We start from the raw sequence: 27,489 nt of genomic DNA, 5'->3' as shown, positions 1-27,489 counted from the left end.
AGTGAAACCGAGGCTAAGATTTTGCATTATTTTGGCAAGAGAGAAGGTTTTGAAGTTAGTTTCAATAAGAATGAGAAACAAAATCTGATTAGTTTTAAACATAGTTTTTATATTTTTGATGCTACTTTTATAACTTGTATCAACTTTTTCATATAGAGAAAAAATATTTTTTAAAAATGAAAATATATTCAGTTAATAGCAATATGGTGAAGTTAACTCTGACCACATTCCAAATTTTATTTGCCCTAATATGGTGAAAAGTCATATATGTTTATGTACTAACATCACCAATAATGTCTACTAATTCCTTTTTTATTGTATTTTTATTTTTTTTATTTTTAGAGAGAGGGAGATGAGCGGGAGAAGAGAGATAGAGAAACATCAATATATGAGAGATACATTGATCATTTACCTCTTGCACTCCCTCAGCTGGGGTCCTGGTCTGCATCCCAGGCACAGGTCCTGACTGGGAATTGAGCTTGTGTCTTTTTGGTTCCCAGACTGATGCTCAATCCACTGATCCTCACCAGCCAGGGAACTAATTCCTTTTTTAGCAAGGACTTGTTGGGATCTGGTAGAAGTTTAGGAACTTCTTTATCAGCATTTAACCTTTACTTCACTATCAGTTTATATTTCCCACTACTTTTGTTTCAAGAAATTTGAAGATTTTTGTTTTTTTTTGGTAACTGATCACAGGTACAGTTTTTTGATGCTCTTATTGTTTTTCTAAACATTTGTGGATTTCTTGAAAATTTTCCTGTTTTTTCTTCCCTCCTCCCCTCTTTTCTTTCCACAACATACTTCTTTTAAAAAATCCTTGTACCATAGTTCAAATTCTGCAGTGATCATACTATTATAAGGAGAAAACTCTGAGTAATAAAATATTTCTAGGCCTCCTATCTGTCATATTCTATACAGACAGACTTCCAGACCCTTAGAATAATTTATAGTCTTCTTGGAAGTGACCAAACAAGGTATGACCTGGATATGAATTCAGGATGATTGCGAATATAATCTTGAGGACTGGTATAACTGGTTAGTATTTATTTTCATAAAAGTGAGATTTGTACTTGTATTTTAGCAGATAAAAAAATTAATCTTATTTTTTATCTCTTTTCATAGGTAGGCCATTCTGATATGGATATTGATCGGTCTTTTGCATCTGTATTGCCTTCATTTGTTCCTCAGGAGCCAATCGGAGAGTTGGAGTATCAGTCTTCAGATCTCAGAATGTTGAGGGTGTCTCCTGAGATTGTACCAAAGACTCTCAAACATTTATCAGGTATGTAGAAAAGGGGATACTGGGTCCTTATGATTAGCTTGTTAAATATATCTTGCTATGGCTAATTTTTTATTTTTGAACTCCTGCAGTAATGTTAACTTTTGATGAAGTATGTTTATAAATGCCCAGGTCTCTTTTATTAGATGAACCATTTGACTTTTCATCACTTTCTTCATGACGGTATTTAGAACTGAATTACATGGAGAATTCTAAATTAGAGTCAGTTTGTTTCTATATTCCTTTCTGTGATTTAAAGGGAAAAAATTGAGCACAAGAGGACAAGAGTAGATACAAGAAAGTTTGTAGAGAGGAAACTGAGAGCTCAGTTTTGAGACAGAAAGCAAGATTATCTGCTATGGGAGGTGGGGATTGGTGGAGGTGCTAGGTATTTAGAGGAGAGTGGCTTGGTGAAGGCTCAGAATTTATGTTTCAGTGAAAAGGACAGGAGCTAAAAATGAGCAAAAGAATTGGCAGGTAGTTCTGAGAAGTCAGCAGAGACTAGAAATGATTTTATAATGTCAGCCTATCTATCTAATTTTTCTGTGTTAAAACTCAAGAATGGAGAAGTTGAATTATAGAATCGATCCTTGGTTGAGGAATTGGGTGTGGTGGAAAGATAGCAATGGAAAGGAATCAGTGAGAGAAGAGTTGATCAACTATTGGTTTCAGCCAGCACAGAGAAAGAAAAGAAGTCAGGAGAGTTGTTAGTCTGGGAGAAAATAAAGGAACAGAGGTTTGTTTATGAAGTTGAATACATGAGGTGGGTATGAGTTACTGAGAGAGCTAGAGGAACATGCAGTTTTGATCAGAGTGAGTTAGTACATTTAATTGTGAATCAGTTTGAAGATTCATTGCTTGGCCCTGAGAGAATTAGATAGTAGGAGTTGAATAAAGATCATTGGGATAAAGTAAAATGAGAGCTTTGAGGCTAGCTTATTGAATTCATTATGTTTAAATATTTTATGATTTTATGGGATTTAGGGTTTAAAGAAACCCTGTGTATTAGACCTTGAAGTCTTTAAAGTGAATGGAAGCATTTGGGAGTTGCAAGGCATGATAGATGGAGGATGGTATTGAAGCTATATGTGGCCTAAGCCAAAGAAAGGTTTTATTTTTATGTTTTTGTTTATTTGAGGAAGATAAAAAATATTGGTAAGGAAATCATTGTGAGAGGTAGTTAAATGCCATTGTTCATCTCTCCTAGTTTCTAGTCATGGTATATGGAAGAGGGCTGCACAAACAATAAGATTATCAAGAGGAAATTCAAGTGGTTTTTTAAGACAGGAAGTTGGAGAGTATTCTCTGAAAAAATTGAGAAAGGTTGTTTATTAAGTAGCAGAATGGTTTCCAAGAGCACAGAGGAAAAAAGGGAGGGAAGGAATAAACAGTGGGGAGGAATCTAGGTAAGAAGAAAACAGCAGGAATAGACTATGGGGACAAGAGAGTGGCAATATTTGCATTTTTTCTGGACCAGGGATTACAGTGATTAAGAGAGTTGAAACGAGTGGCCTCAAATATACTAATTTTTTCAGAGGTAATTTTGATGTCAGAACTGAGGGTCCCAGCTCATCTCTAAGGTCTAGTCTTAGAGATGATTCTTTAGCCATGCAGAAGTTTTTAATTTGGTGAGGTCCCCATTTGTTTGTTCTTTCCTTTATGTCCCTTGCTTTAGGGGACATTATCAGTGAAAATGTCGCCACATGGAATGTCTGAGATTTTCCTGCTGATGTTTTCCTTTAGGATTTGTAGGGTGTCACAACTTACATTTAAGTCTTTTATCCCCCTTGAATTTATTTTTGTGTGTGGTATAAGTTGGTGATTGAGTTTCTTTCTTTCTTTCTTTCTTTTTTTTTTTTTTGCATGTAGCTGTCCAGCTCTCTCAACACCATTTTCCGAAAAGGGTATTTTTACTCCATTTTATGCTTCTTCCCCCTTTGTCAAATATTAATTAACCGTAGAGACTTGGGTTCATTTCTGGGCTCTCTGTTCTGTTCCCTTGGTCTATGTGTGTGTTCTTATGCCAGTACCAGGCTGTTTTGATTATGGTGGCCTTGTAATACAGTTTGATATCAGATATTGTGATCCTTCCTACTTAGTTCTTCTTTTTCAAAATTGCTGCAGCTATTTGGGGTTGTTTATGGTTCCATATACATTTTTGAAATGTTCTATATTTGTGAAATATGTCATTGGTACTTTAATAGGGATTGAGTTGAATCTGTAAATTGCTTTGGGTAGGAGGGACATTTTGAGGATGTTAATTCTTCCAATCCATGAACATGGTACATGCTTCCATTTGTTTGTGTGTCTTCCATAATTTCTTTCTTCATTGTTGTATAGTTTTCTGTGTACAGGTCTTTTACCTCCTTGGTTAGGTTTATGCCTAGGTACTTTATTTTTTGTTGCTATATTAAATGGGATTTTTTCCCCTAATTCCTGTTTCTGATATTTCATTGTTGGCATACAAAAATGCTTTTGATTTCTGAATATTGACTTTGTATCCTGCTGTTTTGCCAAATTCACTTATTAGGTCAAGTAGTTTTTGGTGGAGTCTATAGGATTTTCTATGTACACTGTCATGTCATCTGCAAACAATGACAGTTTTGCTCATTCCTTTCCAATTTGGATGCCTTTTATTTCTTTTTCTTGTCTTATTGCTGTAGCTAGGACTTCCAATACTATGTTGAATAGGAGTGGTGAAAGCGGGCATCCTTGTTTTGTTCCTGATCTTACTGGGAAAGCTCTAAGTTTTTGCCCATTGAGTATAATGTTGGCTGTAGGTCTTTCATATATGGCCTTTATTATGTTGAGGAATGCTCCCTCTATTCCCAGTTTGCTGAATGTTTTTTATCATAAATGGGTGCTGTACCTTATCAAATGCTTTTTCCACATCTATTGATATGATCGTGATTTTTGTCTTTGCTTTTGTGCTGTATTACATTTATTGATTTATGAATATTGTACCATCCTTGTATCCCTGAGTTGAATCCCACTTGGTCATGGTGTATGATCTTTTTAACATATTGTTGGATGGGGTTTGCCAATATTTTGTTGAGGATTTTAGCATCTATGTTTATCAGAAATAATGGCCTAAAGTTTTCTTTGTTATGTCTTTATTTGGTTTTGGGACTAGGATGATGCTCACTTCATAAAAAGAGTTTGGGAGTCTTCCATCTTCTTGAATTTTTTTGGAATAATCTTTGAAGGACAGGGGTTAGGTCTTCCTTAAATGCTTTGTAAAATTCTTCTGTGAAACCATCTGGTCCAGGGCTTTTGTGTGTCGAGAGATTTTTGATTACTGCTTCAGTTTCGTCAGCTGTTATTGGTGTGTTCAGGCTTTCTGCTTCATTGAGTTTTGGAAGATTATGTTTTTCTAGAATTTGTCCATTTCACCTAGGTTTTCAAATTTCTTGGCATATAGTTCTTCATAGTAATTTCTTAAAATGCTTTGTATTTCTGTGTATCAGTTGTAATCTCTCCTCTTTCATTTCTGATTGCCAACACCATTTCTTGATGAGACTGCCCTTTCCCCACTGTATATGCTTGATTTTCTTGTTGTAAATTAATTAACCATATATGCATGGGTTTATTTCTGAGCTCTCTATTCTATTCCATTAATCTATGAGTCTGTTTTTGTGTCAGTACCACAATAGTTAGTTTACTGTAGTTTTATAGTATAGTTTGAAATTAGGGAGCATGATGCCTCCAGCTTTGTTCTTCTTTTTCAATAGTGCTTTGGCTATTTGGAGTCTTTTGGGGTTTCATACAAATTGAAACTACAAATAGGAACTATTTGATACAAATTTGAACTATTTGAGCTATTTCATACAAATAGGAACTTCTTGTTTTATTTCTGTGAAAAATGTTATTGGAATTTTGATAGGGATTGCATTGAATCTTTAGATTGCTTTTAGTAGTAAGAACATTTTAACAATATTAATTCTTCCAGTCTGTTAGCACAGAATATCTTTCCATTTATATTTATCTTCCAACTTCTTTTATCAGTGTCTAGTAGTTTTCAGTGTACAGATCTTTCTCCTTTTGATTAAATTTATTCCTAGATATTTGACTCTTTTTAATTGTAAATGAATTTCATTTTTTATGATTTTATTTATTTGGTTTGAGAGAGGGGGGAAGGGAAGGAGAATGAAAGGGAGAGAAACATTGATGTGAGAGAGAAACATCAATGGGTTGCCTCTCTAATGCACCTCAACTGGATATTGAACCAGAGACCTTTGCTTTGTGGGATGATGTCCAACCAATTGAGTTATACCAATCAGAGCTGAATTTCTTTCTTTCTTTCTTCTTTTTTTTTTTTTGATAGCACATAATTAGTGTATAGAAATACACCTGATTTTTGTGTATTGATTTTGTACCCGGCAACTTTATTGAATTCATTTACTTTAAGTTTTTTGGCAGAGACTTTAGGACTTTCTGTATCATATCATCTGAAAATAAAACACATTTACTCTTTCTTTCCGATTTGGATGCTTTTTATTTTATTTTTTTCTTGCCTGATTGTTCCAGTTAGGACTTCCAGTATTATGTTCAATAAAAGTGCTAAGAATGTGTGAGAGTGGGCATCCTTGTTTTGTTCCTGTTATTAGAAGAAAAGCTTTTACCTTTCCACCATTGGATATGATGTTAGCTGTTGGCTTGTCATATATGGCATACCTGATGTTGAGATAATTCCCTTTCTGCCCCTTGTTGAACATTTTTGTTATAAAGGGTATAGAATTTTGTCATATGCTTTTCTTATATCTACTGAGATGATTATACGATTTTTAAACTTCATTTTGTTAATGTTTTCTATTACATTTATTGATTTGCAGATGTTGAACTATCCTTGTGTCCCTGGGATAAATCCCACTTGGTCATGGTAGAGGATCCTTTACTGTACTGTTGATTTTGGTTTGCTGATATTTTTGTTGAGGACTTTTGCATCTTTGTTCATCAGGGATATTGGCGTTTAATTTTCTTTTCTTGTGGCATCTTTTTCTGGTTTTGGTATCGGGGTTATGCTGGCCTTGTAAAATGAATTCAGAATTGTTTGCTTCTCTTTTTTAGAAGAGGTTGAAAAAGATTGTATTAATTCTTTGAATGTTCAGTACAATTCACCAATGAAGTTATTTGGTCCTGAACATTTGTTTGTTAGGAGGTATTAGCTTACTGATACTTCCTAACAAATAGGACAATAGAAATGTTCTATTTCTTAATGATTCAGTCTTTGTAGGTTGTGTGTTTCTAAGACTTTGTTCATTTCTTTTGTGTTGTAAAATTTGTTGGTGTATAATTGTTTATAGCAACCTGATAATTTTTTGTAATTCTGTGGTATTAGTTGTAGTCTCCTCTTTTATTTCTTTTGAAACAATTTCTATTGAATTTATTCAGATGTCATTTGTTAATAAAATTATATCAGTTTCAAGTGTACAGTGCTATAATACATCATCTCTATATTGTATTGTGTGTTCACCACCCAAAGTCAAGTATCCTTTCATCACCATTTATCCTCCCTTTACTCTCTTCTTTTTAAAAATTTTTAAACATTTACTGTTTTTATTATCTTTAGAGAGAGGGGAAAGGAAGGAGAAAGAGAGGAAGAGAAACATCGATGTGTGAGAGCAACATTGATTGGTTACCTCTGGCATGCCCCCAGCCAGGGACCTGGCCAGGCATTGTGCCCTTTCGGGAAGTTGGACTGGCAATGTTTTGGTCTATGGGATGAAGCCCAACCCACTGAGCCACACCACTCAGGGTTCCCCTTTGCCTTCTTCTATCTCATCCGACTCCCTTTTCCCTCTCACAATCACCATACTGTTTTCTGTGTCTATGAATTTTTTTTTTTTGCTTAGTCCTTTCACCTTTTTCACCTAGCCATTCAGCTAGCTGCCTTTCCTCTGACAACTGTCGGTCATTTGTCAGTATCTATGATTCTGTTTCTATTTTGTTTTTTAATTTATTTTGTTCATTAGATTTCACATGTAAGTGAAATCATAGGATATTTGTCTTTCTCTGACTAGCTTATTTAATTTAGCACAATACCATCTAGGTTCATCCATGCTGTCACATAAAGATAACATTTCCTTTTTAATTTTTTTGTTTTTTATGTGTAAGTGGTATTTCATGCTGTAAATATACCACAGGTTTTTTTAATCCATTCATCTAGTAATGGGCATTTGGGCAGCGTCCAAATCTGGGCTCATTTAAATAATGCTGCAATGAACATGGGTTCATAGATTTCTTCGTATTAATGGTCTGGATTTTACGGATATATTTCTAGAAGTGAATCACTGAGTCATAAGGCAGTTCAATTTTTAATTTTTTGAGGTATCTCCATGCCGCTTTCCACAGGGCTGTACTAATCTGCATTCCCACCAGCAGTGCAAAAGGGTTCCCCAGCACTTCTTTGTTGACAGCCATTCTGACCAGTACGCTGTGATATCTCATTGTGGGGTTTTTTTTGAAGATTTTATTTATTTACTTTAGAGAGAGGGGAAAGGAGGGAGAAAGAGAGGGAGAGAAATATCAATGTGTGAGAATGATACAATGTGTGAGAGATACATAGATTGATTGCTTCTCACATGTGCCCAACTAGGAATTGGCCTGCAACCCAGGCGTGTGCCCTGACTGGGAATGGAACTAGTGACTGTTAGGTTCACAGACCAGCTTTTAATCCACTGAGCCACATCAGCCAGGGCTCACTGTGGTTTTAAATTACATTTCTGTAATGTGTATTGATGTTGAGCACCTTTTCATATGTCCATTGTCCATCTATATGTTCTCTTTGGAGAAGTGTCTGTTAGGTCCTTTGCCCATTTTTTAATTGAGTTGTTTGGGTTTTTTGGTGTTTAGTTGTATATGTTCTTTATAAATTTTGGATAATAATGCCTTATCAGATGTATTATTGACAAATGTGTTCTCCCATTTAGTGGATTGTCTGTTTTGCTGATGTTTTCCTTTGCTATGCAAAACCTTTTTAGTTTGATGTAGTTTTACTTTTTATTATTTTTCTTTATTTGTTTCTCTTGCCAGTGGAGATACATCAGAAAAAATACTGCTATGATAAATGTTCCAGATTTTACTGCCTATGTTTTCTTCTAGGATTTTTATAGTTTCGAGTCTTACATTTAAGTCTTTATTCCATTTTGAATTTATTCTTGTGTATGGTTTAAGAAGGTGGTCTAGTTTCTTTTTATCTTCACCAGAGGATAGGCTTATTGATTTTTTTTAAGAGATAGGCAAAAGAAGGGGAGCAAGAGAGGGAGAGAAACATTGATATGAGAGAGAAACATTAATAGATAGATTGCCCATTCGTGGAATCTTTAGTGTTCTTTATTTATAGTATCATGTCATCTGCAAATAACAAGTTTTACTTCTTCCTTTCCAAATTGGATGCTTTTTATTTCTTCTTGTTTGGGTGCTTGAAGCTATCTTCCAATACCATGTTGAATGAGAGTGGTGAAAGTTGGAATCCCTGACTTGTTTTTGATCTTAGCAGAAAAGTTTTTAATTTTTGCTTTTTGAGTATAATATTGGCTGTGGGTTTGTCTGATAAGACATTTATTATGTTGAGATATGTTCTTTCTATTCCCACTTTGCTGAGAGCTTTTATGATAAATGGGTGCTGGATTTTAATGAATGCTTTTTTCTGCTTTTAGTGATATGACCATGTGATTTTTAGTTTTCATTTTGTTTAGTGTTGTTTCACATTTATTGATTTCCAGATGTTGTACCAACCTTGCATCCACAGAATAAAACCTACTTAAATAGTTTGAGAAGAATAGGTGTTAGTTCTTCTTTGAATGCTTGGTAATATTCACTTGTGAAGCCATCCAGCCCAGGACTTTTGTTTCTTTGGAGTTTTTTTATTACTGCTTCAATTTCATTAGTTGTAATCTGTCTATTCAGATATTTGATTCTTCCTGATTCACTTTTGGAAGATTGCATGTTTCTAGGAATTTATCCATTTTGTCTAGAATGTCCAATTTGTGGGCATATAGTTGTTTGTAATATTTTCTTACAAACTTGTATACTTATTTCTGCAGTGTCAGTTGTTATTTCTCCTTTTATTCCTGATTTTATTTTGGTTTTATCTCTTTTTAATGACTCTGGTTCAAGTTGTGTTTTCTTTTTAAGATTTTATTTATTTATTTTTAGAGAAAGGGGAAGGGAGAGAGAAAGAGAGAGAAACATCCATGTGTTGTTGGTTGCCTCTTGTGCGCCCCCTACTGGGGACTTGGCCTGAAACCCAGGTATGTGCCCTGACTGCAAATGGAACCAGTGACCCTTTGGTTCTCAGGCTGGCACTCAATCCACTGAGCTACACCAGCCAGGGCAAAAGTTTTGTCAATCTTGTTTATCTTTTTGAAGAACCAGCTCTTGGTTTTATTGAGCTTTTGTATTGTTTTTTTTTTTTTAAGATACTATTTCATTTATTTCTGCTCTGATGTTTATTATTATTATTACTCACCTTGGGCTTTGTTTATTCTTTTTCTAGTTCCTTTAAGTGTAAATTTGGGTTATTTGAGTTTTTTTATTTCTTAACTTTGGCCTGTAATGCTATGAATTCCTCTCTTTGGACTGCTTTTGCTGTGTCCCATAGATTTTGGGGTTGTTGTGTTATTTTCATTCTTTTCAAGGTATTGGATTTCTTTCTTAATCTCACTGTTAACACATTCATTGTTTGGTAACATGTTATTTAGCTTCCACATCTTTGTGTATTTTTAAATTTTTTTCTTATGATTGGTTTCTAGTTTCCATTATGGTCAGAAATGATGCTTGATATGATTTCAGTCTTGTCAAACTTATTGAGATTTATTTTGTGTCCTAACGTGGTCTATCCTAGAAAATGTTATATGTGTACTTGGAAAGGTTGTATATTCTGCTAGTTTGAGGTGAAATGCTCTGAAAATACCAATTAAATTCATGGGATCTGGTATTTCATTTAAGGGTGCTGATTCCTTATTGATTTTCTGTTTGGAAGATCTATCCATTCTTGTCAGTGAGGTGTTAAAATCCCCTATTATGACTTTGTTACTGTCCGTCTCTCCTTTTATGTCCATCAAGATTTATATATTTAGGTGCTCCTCTGTTGGGTGCATAAATGTTTACAAGGGTTATATCCTTTTGTTGCATTGACTCTTTTGTTATTATGTGCTTCTTTGTCTCTTCTTATAGCCCCTTTTTTTTATCCTACCCTGAGGGCTTTTTTTTTATATTGCTTTTAGAGAGTGGATTGGTGGGGGCGGGGAGGGGGGCAGGCTGTGGGGGTGGAGAGAGAGGGCATGGGAGGCAAGCACATCAATAGGTTGTCTTCTCATACATACCCTGACTGGTGATTGAACTTGTGACCGTTTTTTTTTAATGGGATGACTCTCCAACCCACTGAGCCATACCGGCCAGAGCTGTATTTTTTTTATTTCAAGTCTATTTTGTCTGATACAAGTATTGCTATCCTAGCTTTTTTTTTTTTTCTTTTTTTTTTTTTCATTTCTATTTGCATGAAATATGTTTTCATTCCTTTACTTTCAGTCTGTGTGTATCTTTCATTCTCAGGTGGGTCTCTCGTAGACAACATATATATGGGTCTTGTTTTCTATGTTTGGTTGGAGCATTTAAGCCATCACCAAATTCTGCTGTGTATAAAGCGCACTTTTTTGCCCAAATTTTTCAGGGAAAAATAAGGATGTGCATTATACATGAGTATAATGATTATATACCATGAGTATAATGGTATAATAATCCTGTGTATAGTCCACACAAAAACATCGGTGTGCATTATACACGGGAGCATATTATACACAGCAAAATAGGGTACATTTAAAGCAGTTAATGTTATGTTCGTGTTTATTGCCGTTTTATTTTTTATAGTAATGTTTCTTTGTTGTTGTTTTTCTTATAGAAGACCCTTTAACATTTCTTGTAATATTGGTTTGGTGGTAATGCACTCCTTTAGCTTTTTCTTGTCTAGGAAGCTCTGTGTTTTTCCCTCAATTTTAAATGATAGTCTTGCTGGGTAAATAGTCTTGGTTGTAGGTCTTTGTTTTTCATCAGTATCTTCTGGCATCAAATGTATCTGTTGAGAAAACAGCCAATAGTCTTATGGGAGCTACCTTGTAGGTAAGTCTTTCTCTTAGTGCTTTTAAGATTCGCTCTTTGTCTTTAACCTTTGCCATTGTAAGTATGATGTGTCTTGGCATATGTTTCTTTGGGTCCATGTTGTTTGGGATTCTCTGTGTTTATTGGACTTCTATGTCTTTTTTCTTCACCACGTTAGGCAAGTTTCAGCCATTATTTATTCAGCTAGGGTTTCAATCCTTTGCTCTCTGTCTTCTTCTGGTACTGCTGTAATGCAGGTGTTGTTATATACTTCATGTTGTCTCAAAGGTCCCTTAAACTATGCTCATTTTGTTTGTATTTCTGTTTCTATTTCTATTTCTTTGCTGCTCCAATTTGTTGTTCGCTGCTTGTTCTCCAAATCACTGGTTTGATGTACCCCTCATCCAGCCTACTGTTTACTCCTTTTAATGTATTCTTCTCTGACTGAGTTTTGTTTTGTTTTGCTTTTTTATGGTTTCTGTGTCCTTTTTCAGGCTGTTGAAGTTCTCACTATTCCTTGAAGTTCTTAACTATATTCTTTGAGCATCCTTATAACCATTTATTTGAACTGTATATTTATCAATTAGCAATTCCCAATTGCTTGCTTTTATTTCATTTAGCTCTTTTTCTAGAGATTTCTCTTCTTTCATTTGGGACATGTTTCATTTTTTCCTTCTTATGGCATCCTTTTCTTGGTGTTTATTTCTATGTACTAGGTAGGTCTTTATGTCTCCCAGTCTTGGTAGGGTGACTTTATGTAGTAGGTGTCTTATGAGACCCAGTAATTACAGTCTGCTTGACCACCTGAGTCGAATGCTCCAAGAATTTGTCTTGTGTGGTTATGCAAGCCCTCCTGTTGTAATTGAGTCTTAATTGCATTTGGTCTGCTCATGCATGAAGTCATCTCTCACAGTGGCTGACCGTGAGGATTGACCTAGTCTACAGTGTAGGAGTTACTGCACAGGTGCTGACTACACAAAGTAGAATTCACCTTAGCAGGGTCCAGTACTTGCCGAGATCTGTTTTTGGATATGCTACTTGCTAAGCTAATTGGATTCTGCTCTGATGTTTTCTGAAGCTGGCCACTGGGTGTGTCTCTTCCCAGGCCTCTTGGGAGGGACTCTGGTTTAGGTCATTCTTAGACACAGCATGTGACTGGCCCTGATCAACCTGTTTCAAGCTATAAAGCTATCCAAAGCTGTGGCTGCCTCTGCTGGGCCTTGGTGTGCATAGGAAGGGCAAGCTGCACCAAGACCAGCCTTCCACCAGTACCAAGCCTGGGGACAGGTCAGCAAACGGCCCAAGGCACTCCATGGTTTGCCTTGTCATTCCTTTGCCTGTTGGCTGCCTTTTTGGCTCAGTCACTGAAAGAGCCTCTGGTGGTATTCAAGTAGCTTGAGGTTGGTTCTCAGTGAGTCACCAGGTAGGGGTGAATGTTGTTCACTAGACTGATACTAGGTCAAACTTAGTGCTAGTAATGATTCTGAGGCCACTCAGCAGAAGTCCCAGGGTATACCAAGTCTATCCACACACCCCAATCCCAGTGCCTGCAGACCTATTTGGTGGGTTCAGGTCTCAGGGAATCATCAGGGTGAGTCCAGCAGAGTTGGCCATGTAAATGGAAGGCTCTGTACCAGTGTGACGGGCAAGGGAAAAATGTTCCCTGTGCTAGAGCCACACAACTCAGTCTGTCCCAGATTCTTCCAGAAGCCAGAGCTTAGCAAAACAGGGCTACCAGGATTCAGGAGGGTGGGACTAAAGGATCTCCCATGAAGGAGGCACTGGTCAGTCTTGGGGGGGAATGAGTGGGGAGTGACCCTGCTCCAGAGCCAGACAACTAAGTCTATCTCGAATTTTGCCCAGACTTCCTGAGGAGCAGGCATTTTTCAGGACAGGGCCACTGGGATACCAGAGGGTAGGTCTAGCAAATCTCCTGTGAGGGGAAAGCTTCGGTGTCATTCACAGAAATGTTGGAGGAATGGCCTCTGTCCCAAAGCCACACAACTCAGTCACTGACATCCCCTGACTCTGCCCAGACATTTAGGTTCTGGCCCAGACAACTGACTCAGCAAAGGGAGAGGCAGGGTGGAGGGACAGGGAGTCTAGAGGGTAGGGCTTTTGCATCCCCCTAAGTTGATGCCCTATGGAGGAGAGTGTTCCACCTAAGAAAATGTCTGTGATGTGGGAGAGGAACTCAGCACAGGGATTTTGGCTCCTGTGCCGTCAGCTCTCTTCCCAGAGCCACAACCCCCCAGTGTCTTCTCGTGCAACTCTGGTCTGTTCAGCCCTCCCTCTGCCAAAGCCTAGGGTGAGTAAATGCAAAAGAGATTTTGTGCTTTGGCTTTTTAGTAGGGTTTCTGTGTCTCCAGCAGACTGCTTTCTCTCCATGGTGAATTTTCACAGCCAGATATTATGTGGGTGCTTCTTCCTGGCTGTGGTGCTCTGGGCTGGTGAGCTTGGTCTGGGATCTCAATTCCACACTCCTCAAGTGTGACCCTTTGCAGCTAAGTTATCCCTCTGGAATCTCAGCTGGTTCACCTGGGGTGGGGCCAGCGCTGTTTGCACCTCTGCCCTTCCTACCAATTTCAGTGTGGCTTCTTCTGTAAATCTTTGGTTATAAGACTTCTCTTCAACTAGTCTTCAGTTGGTTATTCAGGTTGATTGTTCTACATTTTAGTTTGATACTGGGAGGAGGTGAATATATTTTCCACCTACTCTTGCCATCATCTTGGACGTCCTTTCCCCTTTTCTGATTTTAATTGAGTCCTGTCTTTTCTTTTTTTTTGGGGGGGGTGAGCCTAGCCAAAGGTTTGTCTATTTTATTTGTCTTTTGAAAGAATCACACCTTAGTTTTGTTGACCTTTTAAGTCTTTTTTAAGCATTTATTTCTGCTCTTTGTTATTTCCTTCCTTCTGGTACCTTTGGGCTTTGTATATTGTTCTGTTTTTTTTTTTAGTCTATTTTCAGCTACCTTTTTGAAGCTTACCAATGGGTTTAGAATGGCAGTCTATTGTGAAAAGAGTTCAGAATTATCCGTTAGAATTAGAAAACTAAAGTGCCAGTTTTTGTTATTTACTCACTGTACAACTCTGTGGACCAAAAGTACTAGGCACTAGCTAGGAGCTTATTAGAAATTCATAATTTGAGATCCCACTCCAGACCTGCTGAATCAGAATCTAACAAGATCTTTACATGGAGTAGCACTGTTACATTGTTACCTTTGAAACTCAATTTTTCTATCTGCAAAGTATAGATTAATATTTACTGTATATACCATATATTTTACCAATTTACTTTTTGTCTGTTTCTTCGTATAAGAATAAAAGCTTTGTGAGACAGAATTAGATTGTAAGCTTTGTGTATATTTCTCTCTCCTACTTTCTACATCTGTAACAGTGACTGACCCATAGTAAACATTCGTGGTTTTTTTAAATGAACAAATGAATGAATGCATTATTTCTAAAATCTTGTCATTGCTATTGCAGTCATTTACTTTCCACTGCCATTTAGAACTATTTTTTATTTAGAGATACTGTGTTTGACAATACAAACATAGAATATTTCTGTTGTTACAGAAAGTTCAGTTAGTACTACTTACAGTTTTGCGTCCCCTTCCCACCCAGAACTTCTATTTCTGCAATATAATTCTGTCTGTATATGCCATAATGAGTTAAGTTCAACAGGATTTACAATTTCTTTTAGAGGATTTACAGTTTCAGATAGTTAAAAATGTATATCTTATTATGGGTGCACTTACTAGCATAGCATCCATCTGGGCCATATTGCATTGCCCTTGTATTACTTGAAAGAAAGGCAACCCATGAAAGTAAGCTGATGATCCTTTGCTATTCCATGGAATTAAATATTTTGTCTTGGTTGAGGAGTGTCATTCTTATGCCAGCATATGTGACACAGTAACAGGGTACCTTGTCGGCTTATAAGCAGTGTGAAATCAAATCCCAAAGTAGACAGCATTTTCATAACCATGTTGAAAATTCTTTAAAAATCACCTAAGGATTTGCATAATATTTTATGAAATGACTATACTGCTATTTTTAAATTTTAATTTTTTATTTACTGATTTTAGAGAGAGAGGAAGAGTCTTGTATGTGCCCTGATGGGGATTGAACCACAACCTTGTCATACCTGGACAATGCAGTAACCCAATTAGCTACCTGACCAGGGCCTATACTGCTGTTTTTAATCTTTTGTTCTGTAGTTAAATATTTAAATTATTCATATATTAGATTGCTGCTTTAAGAGACTTTGTAAGAAATATCTTTGAGTGTAAATATTTGTGTCCTTTGATGACTATTTCTGTAGGATTCCTTTCTAGAGTGTAAAGTCCCAAGGAGGGAATGCTTCCTTTCTTTTAGTGAATAAAAGAAATATTTTTAATTCAAAAAACATATACTATCATCAGTATTAAGTAATTTCATTTTTTTAGGAGATATTTCTGAAGGAAGCATAACTGAAATTACTCTATCCAACTTGAAGGCAGGCATCACTACCACTTCTGGAGATTCAGATATTGGATCTTATTTACCCTTGACCCCTGAGGACTTTCCTCAGTTTGTTGTAAGATCTTCTGTGGAGAATACTCTTCATCTACATACTGACAATCTTAACAAACAGATATTGGCAGATGGCCATGTAACAGAAGAGGCACTAAAAGTTTTAGCTGTTCCTGAATTATCTGACCAGAAGGCTGGGATATCAACACTACCCTCTAGTTCCTATTCATTAAGAGAGAAGCCCAGTATTTTCTACCCACAGCCCTTGAGAGACAATCAAACTGAAGGAACTCTAACAGTTTCAGGTGTTCCTGGACCTACTGACCAGAAGACCAGCCCATCTACAATACCTCCAAGTTCCTACTTAGTTGGAGAGAAGCACAGTATCTTCTCCCAACAGGCATTGCCAGATAGTGATCAAACTGAAGAGGCTCCAAAAGTCTCAGCTGTTCTTGGTCCTGCTGACCAGAAGAGTGAGAAAACAGCACTGCCTTCTAGCTCCTTTTCACACAGAGAGAAACACATTGTTTTCTCTCAGCAACAACTCCCAGACAGTCATCTAACTGAACAGGCTCAGAAAGTTTCAGCCACTGCTGGACCAGCTGATCAAGTGACTATGATACCAACAGTATCATCTACTTTATACTCACATACAGAGAAGCCCCATATTTTCTTTCGAGAGACATTGCCAGAGAGTCATCTACCTGAACAGTCTCAACAAGATGTAGCTGTTTCTATATTTGCTGACCAGAAGACTGGGATACCAACAGGAACCCCTACTTCTTTCTCACATGGAGAGATACCCCTTATTTTCCAGCAACAGACATTGCCAGGAAGTCATCTACCTGAACAGGCTCAGAAAGTTTCAGCTGCTCCTGGATCCACTGAGCAGAAAACAGGAATACCAACAGTATCCTCTACTTCTTTCTCACATGGACAGAAGGCCACTATTTTCTACCAGCAAGAGCTGAGAGACAGTCATCTACCTGAACAGTCTCAGCAAGCTGCAGCTGTTTCCAGATTTGCTAACCAGAAGGCTGAGATACCAACAGGAACCTCTACTACTTTCTCACATGGAGAGACACCCCTTATTTTCCAGCAACAGACATTGCCAGGAAGTCATCTACCTGAACAGGCTCAGAAAATTTCAGCTGCTCCTGGATCCACTGAGCAGAAAACAGGAGTACCAACAGTGTCCTCTACTTATTCATATAGAGAGAACCCCAATCTTTTCTACCAACAAAAGTTGCTGGAGAGTCATGTACGTGAACAGTCTCAGCAAGCTGCAACTGTTTCTGGGTTTGCTGACCAGAAGACTGGGATACCAACAGGAACCTCTACTTCTTACTCACATGGAGAGACACCCCTTACTTTCCAGCAACAGACATTGCCAGGAAGTCATCTACCTGAACAGGCTCAGAAAGTTTCAGCTGCTCCTGGATCCACTGAGCAGAAAACAGGAATACCAACAGTGTCCTCTACTTATTCACATAGAGAGAACCCCAGTCTTTTCTACCAGCAAAAGTTGCCCAAGAGTCATCTACCTGAACAGTCTCAACAAGATGCAGCTGTTTCTGTATTCACTGACCAGAAGACTGGGATACCAACAGGAACCTCTACTTCTTTCTCACATGGAGAGACACCCCTTATTTTCCAGCAACAGACATTGCCAGGAAGTCATCTACCTGAACAGGCTCAGAAAGTTTCAGCTGCTCCTGGATCCACTGAGCAGAAAACAGGAATACCAACAGTGTCCTCTACTTATTCACATAGAGAGAACCCCAGTCTTTTCTACCAAGAAAAGTTGCCCAAAAGTCATGTACGTGAACAGTCTCAGCAAGCTGCAATTATTTCTGGGTTTGCTGACCAGAAGACTGGGATACCAACAGGAACTTCTACTTCTTACTCACATGGAGAGAAGGCCACTATTTTCTACCAGCAAGAGCTGAGAGACAGTCATCCACCTGAACAGTCTCAGCAAGCTGCAGCTGTTTCTGTATTCACTGACCAGAAGACTGAGATACCAACAGGAACCTCTACTTCTTTCTCACATGGAGAGACACCCCTTATTTTCCAGCAACAGACATTGCCAGGAAGTCATCTACCTGAACAGGCTCAGAAAGTTTCAGCTGCTCCTGGATCCACTGAACAGAAAACAGGAGTACCAACAGTGTCCTCTACTTATTCACATAGAGAGAACCCCAGTCTTTTCTACCAGCAAAAGTTGCCCAAGAGTCATCTACCTGAACAGTCTCAGCAAGCTGCAGCTGTTTCCAGATTTTCTGACCAGAAGACTGGGATACCAACAGGAACCTCTACTTCTTACTCACATGGAGAGACACCCCTTACTTTCCAGCAACAGACATTGCCAGGAAGTCATCTACCTGAACAGGCTCAGAAAGTTTCAGCTGCTCCTGGATCCACTGAGCAGAAAACAGGAATACCAACAGTATCCTCTACTTATTCACATAGAGAGAACCCCAGTCTTTTCTACCAGCAAAAGTTGCCCGAGAGTCATCTACCTGAACAGTCTCAACAAGATGCAGCTGTTTCTGTATTCACTGACCAGAAGACTGGGATACCAGCAGGAACTTCTACTTCTTACTCACATGGAGAGAAGGCCACTATTTTCTACCAGCAAGAGCTGAGAGACAGTCGTCTACCTGAACAGTCTCAGCACGCTGCAGCTGTTTCGGTATTCAGTGACCAAAAGACTGAGATACCAACAGGAACTTCTACTTCTTTCTCACATGGAGAGATACCCCATATTTTCTATCAACAGATATTGCCGGGAAATCATCTCACTGAACAAGCTCTGAAAGTTTCAGCTCCTTCTGGACTTAATGACCAAAGGAGTGGAATATCAACAGTATCCTCTACTTCTTACTCACATACAGAGAAGCCCCATATTATCTACCAACAGGAGTTGCCAATTAGTCATTTAACTAAGGAGGCTCAGAAAGTTCCAGCTGTCCCTGGACCAGCTCAACAGAAGACTGGGATAGCAGTAATACCCCATACTTCCTACTTACATAGAGGGAAGACCGTTTTTTTCTCCCAGCAAGAGTTTCCAGATAGTCATCTAAGCAAAGAGGCTCTAAAAGTCTCATCTGTTCGGGGACCAGCTGAGCAGAACACTGGAATACCATCAGGAGCCTCTGGGTCCTACTCATTTGAAGAGAAACCCAGTGTTTTTTATAAGCAGACATTACCAGATAGTCATCTGACTGAAGAGTCTCTGAAAGTTTCATCTCTTCTTGGTGACCAGAAGACTAGTATACTAACAGTACCCTCTAGTTCCAACTCACATAGAGAGAAGCCCGGTATTTCCTACCAACAGGAGTTGCCAGACAGTCATTTAACTGAACAGGCTCAGAAAGTTTCAGCTGTTCCTGGACCAGCTGAACAGAAGACTGGGACACCAACAATAACCTCTGCTTCTTACTTTCATAGAGAGAAGCCCTTTATTTTCAACACACAGGGCTTGCCAGACAGTCATCTACCTGAAGAGGCTCTGAAAGTTACAGCTGTTCCTGAACTAGCTGACCAGAAGGCTGGGTTGCCATCAGAACCTTCTGGTTCCTACTCACATAGAGAGAAGCCCATTATTTTTTATCCACAGGGTTTACCAGACAGTCATCTCACTGAAGAGGCTCTGAAAGTTCCCACCATTTCTGGACCAGCTGACCAGAAGACTGGGATACCAACAGTACCCTCTACTTCGTATCCACGTGGAGAGAAGCATGTTTTTATCTCGCCACAGGCCTTGCCAGACAGTCATCTACGTGAAGAGGCTCTAAAAGTTTCAGCTGTTTCTAGACCAGCTGACCAGAAGATTGGGTTGCCATCAGAACCTTCTGGTTCCTACTCACATGGAGAAAAGCCCATTATTTCCTACCCACAGGGTTTGACAGAGAGTCATTTACCTGAAGAGGCTCTGAAAGTTATAGCTGTTCCTGAACCAGGTCACCAGAAGATTGGGATACCATCAGAACCTTCTGGTTCCTACTCACATAGGGAAAAGCCCATTATTTTCTACCCACAGGGCTTGACAGAGAGTCATTTACCTGAAGAAGCTCTGGAAGTTTCTGGTGTCCCTGGAACAGGTGATCAGAAGACTGGGATACCAACAGTACCTACAAGTGCCTACTCAGTTGGAGGGAAGTCCATTAATTTTTACCAACAGGCCTTACCAGATAGACGTATCACAGAAGAGGCTCTGAATGTTTCAGCTTCTCCTGAACCAGCTGAACAGAAGACTGGGTTACCTACAGTATCTTCTCCTTCCTACTCTCAAAGAGAGAAGTCCTTTATTTTCTACCCACAGGCCTTGCCAGATAGTCAGCTAACTGAAGAGGCTTTGAAAATTTCTGCTGTTCCTCTACCAGGTGACCAGAATACCAGAAAACGAACAGCAATTTCTAATTCTTACTCACATAGAGATGGGCCTATTATTTCTTACCAACAGGAGTTGCCAGGTAGTCATCTAACTGAAGAGGCTCTGAAAGGTTCAGGTGTTCCTGGAACAGCTGACCAGAAGACTGGGATACCTGCAGTACCATCTAATTCCTATTCATATAGAGAGAAGCCCATCATTTCTTATAAGCAAGATCTTACTCAAGAGGTTTTAAAAGTTTTAGGGGGTTCCAGACCAGCTGGCCAGAAAACTGGGATACCAGTAGTAACCTCTACTTCTTACTCTCATGAAGAGAAGCCCATCATTTCTTATCAGCAAGAGTTGCCAGATCATAATGAAGATGCTTTAAAAATTTTAGTAGTTCCTGGACCAGCTGACCAGAAGACTGATATACGAATTGTTCCCTCTTCTTCCTATTCACATAGAGAGGTCCCCATCTCTTCTTACCAGAAGGAGTTTCCAGATATTACTGAAGAAACTTTGGAAGTTTCAACTGTTGCTGGACCAACTGAACAGAAGACTGGAATACGAATAATCCCCTCAGGTTCCTACTCATACAGAGAAAAGGGTGGTACTTTTTACCAACATGAGTTGCCAGATACTACTGAAGAAGCTTTAAAAGTTTTTGTTCTTCCTGTGCCAGCTGGCCAAAAGAGTGAGATATCAGCAGGACCTTCTAGTTCTCACTCCCTTGAAGAGAAACCCAAGATTTCAACTGTAGTTTTACCAGATGACCAGAAGACTGAGTTATCAACAGCTTCCTCTACTTCCTACTCACATAGAGAAAAGCCCAAGAATTTAACTGTGATTGGATCAGACAACCAGAAGACTCCGTTACTGACAGTTTTTCGTAATTCTTATTCTCAGAGAGTGAAGCCTAGTATTTTCTTTAAACAGCATTTGCCAGGTGGGCATCATAGTGAAGATATCGTGAAGGCTTCATCTGTCCCTGAACCAACTGACGTGAATTCTGAGATACCTATTTCTAGTTCCTATTCAAACAGAGAGAAATCTAATATTTTATCTGCACAGGAATTGCCAGAGAAACATCTAACTGAAGATGTACTGAAGGTATCCACAGTTCTAGAACCAGATAACCAGAAAACTGTGTTACCAACAGCTCCTCCTCATTTTTTTCCACACAGAGAAAAACCAAATATATTCTATCAACAGGATTTGCCAGATAGACATCTAACTGAAGATTCTCCAAAGTTCTCAAGTGGTCTTGGGCAAGCTGATGAGAATACTGGGTTATCAACAGGTCACTCTGGTACTTATTCACATAGTGAGAAGCACAAACTTGTTTCAGACCATGTCCAAAGGCTAATAGATAATTTGGATTCTTCTAACTCTAGTATTATCTCAAACAATATGCCTTTAAATTCTCAAGGTGATTATAGAGTTGTAGTAAATAAGACAGAACCTTCAGGTTTTGAAGATGTTGGCTCTGAGGAAATCCAATATACAGATAATAGTTCTAAAACTCTTAAACAGATTCAGACACTTTTAATGGAGGCAGAAAATATAGCACTGAAACGATGTAATTTTCCTGCTCCCCTTGTACCTTTCAGAGATGTTAGTGATATTTCATTTATTCAATCTAAGAAGGTTGTTTGCTTCAAAGAACCCTGTACACCTGATGAATCCAATGGTGATTTGCCTCAGAGAAAGCCATTCACAGAGGAGAACCCAAGCAGCAAGTACATACAGAAGGATATTAACACAGAGGCGAATCTGAAATGCCAGAGAGGCATTGAAAATTGGGAGTTTATTAGTTCAACTACAGTTAGAAGTCCTATACAGGAAGCAGAAAGCAAAGCCAGAGTGGCATTAGATGAAACCCTTAGGCAATATAAAGCAGCCAGATCTGTAATGAGATCTGAACCTGAAGGGTGTAGTGGAACCTTTGGAAATAAAATTCTTTTCCCTATGATGACTATCATAAAAAGTGATTCAAGTAGTGATGCAAGTTCCTGCTCATGGGACAGTAATTCCTTAGAGTCAGTTTCTGACGTTCTACTAAACTTATTTCCATATGCTTCACAGAAGACAAGCATGACAGATAGCAGAGAGGAAGAGTGTGTGTCCGAGAGTGATGATGGGGGTGGTAGTAGTGTAGATTCACTGGCTGCACATGTGAAAAACCTTCTGAAATGTGAATCCTCATTGAACCATGCTAAACAAATACTCAGAAATGCAGAGGAAGAGGAATGCCGGGTACGCGCACGAGGTAGGAACTGATAATTTGTTATAACGGCAGGTGAAGTTTATAAACATTGTAGTTTAATAATTTATTTAAAGTTAAGTGTTTGGCATTCTGAATTTATTTTCTTATAGAACTGTTAGGATGATTACATCTTCTACAGTAATCCAGAATAAGCCCATTTAATCAATAATGTAGCTAAATCACAATATTAATTATATTATTAATGCTAGTCTGAATTTGGGGTCTTAGGAAAAGGAAGTTCTGATGTCTGAAGGAGGGTAGGGAGTTTGAGTGTTCCTAAAGTTCTCATGTTTTTCTGATCCATTATAGTACCCTTATTTTGGAGATGAAAAAAAAATCAGTTTGTTCTGCGCTAAATTACTTTGTATCATAAAACTACATATACTTTCTCATCCCCTTTGCTAATAAAATTCTTGGAGCAGATCTTAGGTAGACATTGGAAAAAACTAACCGGGGTATTTTATACTAGTACTTGGATTACAGTTTTAAAAAAGAATATTGATCCTTTTAATCTCTAATAGTGGAATTCTTTTAAAAATATTTAGGGCAATGTGGGGAATATATAATAGAGTACAACTTATAAGCAATAGATGCCTATCTGGGAATCTTTTCCTTGAGGTTATCTTCCTAAACTATTCCTTTAATCACTTATGCATATTTTGATTCTCAAAAAAACTCCCAAGTTTTATTTATTTTAAAATATTAGCTCTTATGGAAGTGGCAGTAACTATAGCAGGAGCTAATAGGGACGGCAAAGGGACTGTCCTGATTAGAAGGATGATTATGATAAAAATGATTGAATACCATATTTAAAGGAGCCTCTTTGGAGAAAAGTCTGTAGAATGTGATTTTAAAAAGTCAGACTTTTCAATGAAATATTCTCTCAACAACTTAACAGTTTGTCATATAATTTAGAGCACTCACTTTTGATAAGTACATGTTAGGCATTAAAGTAGGTATGATGATGTGTGCTCTTAAAATGACTGATAAATGATCACTTTTTGCATTGTATTATCTCAAGTGTCTTATGCTTTCTCTACAGCCTGGAATCTGAAGTTTAATATGGCTCATGAGTGTGGCTACTCCATTTCCGAATTAAATGAAGATGACAGGAGAAAAGTAGAAGAGATCAAAGCAAAATTGTTTGGCCAAGATGACTTATCCAAGGTATAAAAAAAAATGTAGAAGTGAAAAGAGAAAATGTAAAAGAAAGGGTAGTAGAATTTAGATCTCTTACCTCGGCTTTCATGACTAGCTGAGTCACTGATAGTGTTTGGCTTAAAGTATTAAGAGTCTTAATTCTTCAAAAATTAAGATTAAGATTAGATTCTGTAAGTTTTTGATTAATTTCAAATTCATCTATTGAAAACAAACAAGCAAAATATAACCAGAGACACTGAAATAAAAAACAAATCAACAGTAACCAGAGGACGGGGGGAAAGGGATAATGGGGGAAAGTAGGGGAAGGTCCATCAAGGAACATGTATAAAAGGACACATGGACAAAGCCAAAGCGGGTAGGTTCAAGGGTGGGAGGTGTGATTGGGTGGGGCAGGGGGGCAGTGCTGGGGTGAAAATGGAGACAACTACTTGAACAACAATTAAAACAAAAAAGAAAAAAATTACCTCCTTTGGAAAATAAGAATAGGTTTGTTTTATCAATATATTGTTGTCCATCTTATTTTCTCTTGAAGGTGATATCTTGAGATGCAGATAAAGTCCACTTATTTTCAAATATATATTTTCTGCTTAGGAACAGAGAACTATAATAGCCTATGTATAAATCACTTTTATTTTTTTAAGATTTTATTTATTTACTTTTTAGAGAGAGGGAAAGGGAGGGAGAGAGACATTAGTTGGTTGCCTCTTTCATGTACCCCAACAAGGGACTGGGTCTGCAGCCCAGGCATGTGCACTGACCCAGAATTGAACAGGTGACCTTTCCCTTTTGAGTAATGATGCCCAGCCAACTGGGCCTCACCTGTTAGGGCTCACTTCCTTTTTAAGAGTATTTATTTTCCTTCCACTTCGAACTGTGTCATGCATAGGAAAAAACATGAAATATATATATATATAAACTAAAGTTAATCCCTGTATATCAGCCACACATCTTGAGAAATAGAATATTATCAAATGACACTGAAGTCCTGTGTGCCCCCTTCCCTAGTCATAACTCTTTTTACTCCTTATTTTGACATGTATTGATTTTATTTTTTTATTTTTTAAGATTGTATTTATCTATTTTAGAGAGGGGAAGGAAGGGAGAAAGAGAGGGAGAGAAACACCAATGTGTGGTTGCCTCCCACGCAACCCCCACTGGGGACCTGGCCTGCAACCCAAGCATGTGCCCTGACTGGAAATCCAACCTGCAACCCTGTGGTTCACAGGCCAGTACTCAGTGCACTGAGCCACACCAGCCAGGGGACATGTATTGATTTTTTTGCTGTTCAGTATGGTTTTGAACTCTTTAATAGATGGAATTAATGTAGTGTATATTCTGAGATGTCTGTTTTTCATCTAGTCTTAGGTTTTTGAGATTCTTCTATGTAGATGTGTATAGTTTTAGTTTATTTTTTATTTCTGTAAATACTCAGTGTATGGATATATCATAGTTTATTCAATCTCTTGATAGGGCATTTGGTCCACTATTATAAATAGTGATAGAGTATAATGATACCTGTCTTATAGTGTTTTGGTATGGCTTACATGAGATAATATGTAAGCCATATCTATCTATGGCTTACATGAGATAATGCTTAATATCTAAGCATTAAGAAATGCTTAATAGAATGTGTGATATCTGACTAGTGCTCAGCAATTGGCAGCTGTTGTCATTATTATTACTCCTGTAAAAATTGATATAGCTACCAAATGCATAGACTTTAATTCATACAGTTTCTTATAATATAGTTCATCAGAGATATGGCATAATTATTTGGTTTAGCAATTTTGGAAAGATTAGATTGAATTTTAGGTTCACACATATGCTTATGAAAAACACAATTAATAAATATGGGTAATTTGTTGTCATCGTTTGAAAGTACATACTTCTCCCAGTGATCTCCATTTCCTTGTTTCATTAATGATCATAATGCTGATGTTTTCAGACCTTGCAGCAATCAAATTACCTTTCTTTGAGTAGACTCTAGTTAGTTAGTTAGTTAGTTTGTTTGTTTTAAATTGTTCAGTTACAGTTGTCCCACGTTTTTCTTCATTGTTCTCCCCGACCCTGTCCCCCCCAACTCCCACAGTCAATACCCTCCCATTGTCCATGCCCTTGTCTCCTCTATTCATGTTCCTTGACTTGCCCCTTTCCGTTCTTTTCCCTGTCATCCACCCACCCTGGTCATTGTCAGTTCTTTACTTTCATGTCTCTGGTTCTGTTTTGCTCATTTGCTTGTTTTGTTCATTAGGTTCCACTTCTAGGTGAGATCATATGGTATTTGTCTTTCACTGCCTGGCTTATTACACTTAGCATAATGCTCAACTCTAGTTTTTAAAAGCTATTCTTCTTAAAATACATTGTTTTAAATAACATCAAGCACAAAATTTCATATGTTCTGACCAGCATAAAGTATATGTAGTAATTCTCTTTTAGCTAATGTATTTTTTGATTACTTCTGGTCATATCATACTGTGGTGTTTTTTAAAAAGCATGAACTGACCAAATTCTACTCTCATATCCTGTGCATATAATTCTTTTCTTTTTTCTTTTTTTAATACATTTTATTGTTTATGCTATTACAGTTGCCCCATTTTCCCCCCTTGACTGCCCTCCACTCTGCACACCCCCTCCCACCCACATTCTCCCACTTTAATTCATGTCCATATGTGATACTTAACAAGTTATTTAGCTTCTACATTTCTCATACTGTTCTTACCCTCCCCCTGTCTATTTTGTACCTACCATCTATGCTACTTATTCTCTGTACCTTTTCCCCCTCTCTCCTCCTCCCACTCCCCTGTTGCTAACTCTCCATGTGATCTCCATTTCTGTGGTTCTGTTCCTGTTCTAGTTGTTTGCTTAGTTTGCTTTTGTTTTTGTTTTAGGCGTGGTTGTTAATAGTTGTGAGTTTGCTGTCATTTTACTGTACATGTTATCTTTTTCTTAGATAAATCCCTTTTATATTTCATATAATAAGGGCTTGGTGATGATGAATTCCTTCAACTTGGCCTTATCTGAGAAGCACTTTATCTGTCCTTCCATTCTAAATGAAAGCTTTGCTGGATAGAGCAATCTTGGATGTAGGTCCTTGCCTTTCATGACTTGGAATCCTTCTTTCCAGCCCCTTCTTGCCTGCAAGGTCTCTTTTGAGAAATCAGCTGACAGTCTGATGGGAACTCCTTTGTAGGTTACTGTCTCCTTATCTCTTGCTGCTTCTAGAATTTTCTCCTTCATTTTTACCTAGGCTAATGTAATTACAATGTGCCTTGGTGTGTTCCTCCTTGGGTCCAACTTATTTGGGACTCTCTGAGCTTCCTGGACTTCCTAGAAGTCTATTTCCTTTGCCAGATTGGGGAAGTTCTCCTTTATTCTTTGTTAAAATAACTTTTCACTGGTTGCTCTTCCTCTTCTCCTTTTGGTACCCCTATAATTTAGATGTTGGAACCTTTAAAGATGTCCCAGAGGTTCCTAAGCCTCTCCTCATTTTTTTGAATTCTTGTTTCTTCATTCTTTTCTGATTGGATGTTTCTTTCTTCCTTCTGATCCACTCCATTGATTTGAGTCCCAGTTTCCTTCCCATCACTACTGATTCCCTGTACATTTTCCTTTATTGCACTTAGCATAACCTTCGTTTTTTCATCTAATTTGCGACCAAATTCAACCAATTCTGTGAGCATCCTGATTACCAGTGTTTTGAACTCTGCATCTGATAGGTTGGCTCTCTGTTCATTGCTTACTTATATTTTTTCTCGAGCTTTGATCTATTCTTTCATTTGGGCTTTCCTTTTTT

General features: G+C 38.0%; 1 protein-coding gene across 8 annotated transcripts in view; it reads left to right on the top strand.

The window, feature by feature from the left end:
• ALMS1 (ALMS1 centrosome and basal body associated protein) overlaps window positions 1–27,489 on the top strand; it is a 171,750-nt gene that overhangs the window by 39,624 nt on the left and 104,637 nt on the right. For 7 of the 8 annotated variants that reach the window (XM_045827151.1, XM_045827157.1, XM_045827155.1 and 4 more), the window contains 3 exons: window positions 1,123–1,282; window positions 15,825–22,538; window positions 23,578–23,702. In XM_045827151.1, the coding sequence (XP_045683107.1) occupies window positions 1,123–1,282; window positions 15,825–22,538; window positions 23,578–23,702 (6,999 nt within the window). The remainder of the gene's footprint in view (window positions 1–1,122; window positions 1,283–15,824; window positions 22,539–23,577; window positions 23,703–27,489) is intronic. The other variant, XM_045827156.1, reaches the window with a different exon arrangement.

This window comes from Phyllostomus hastatus, unplaced genomic scaffold, assembly GCF_019186645.2.
Source record: "Phyllostomus hastatus isolate PE091 unplaced genomic scaffold, TTU_PhHast_1.1 phas_scaffold_78, whole genome shotgun sequence".
NCBI classification, from domain to species: Eukaryota; Metazoa; Chordata; class Mammalia; order Chiroptera; family Phyllostomidae; genus Phyllostomus; species Phyllostomus hastatus.
Note: the sequence above shows the minus strand (reverse complement) of the source record. Positions and strands in the feature narration are given on the sequence as shown.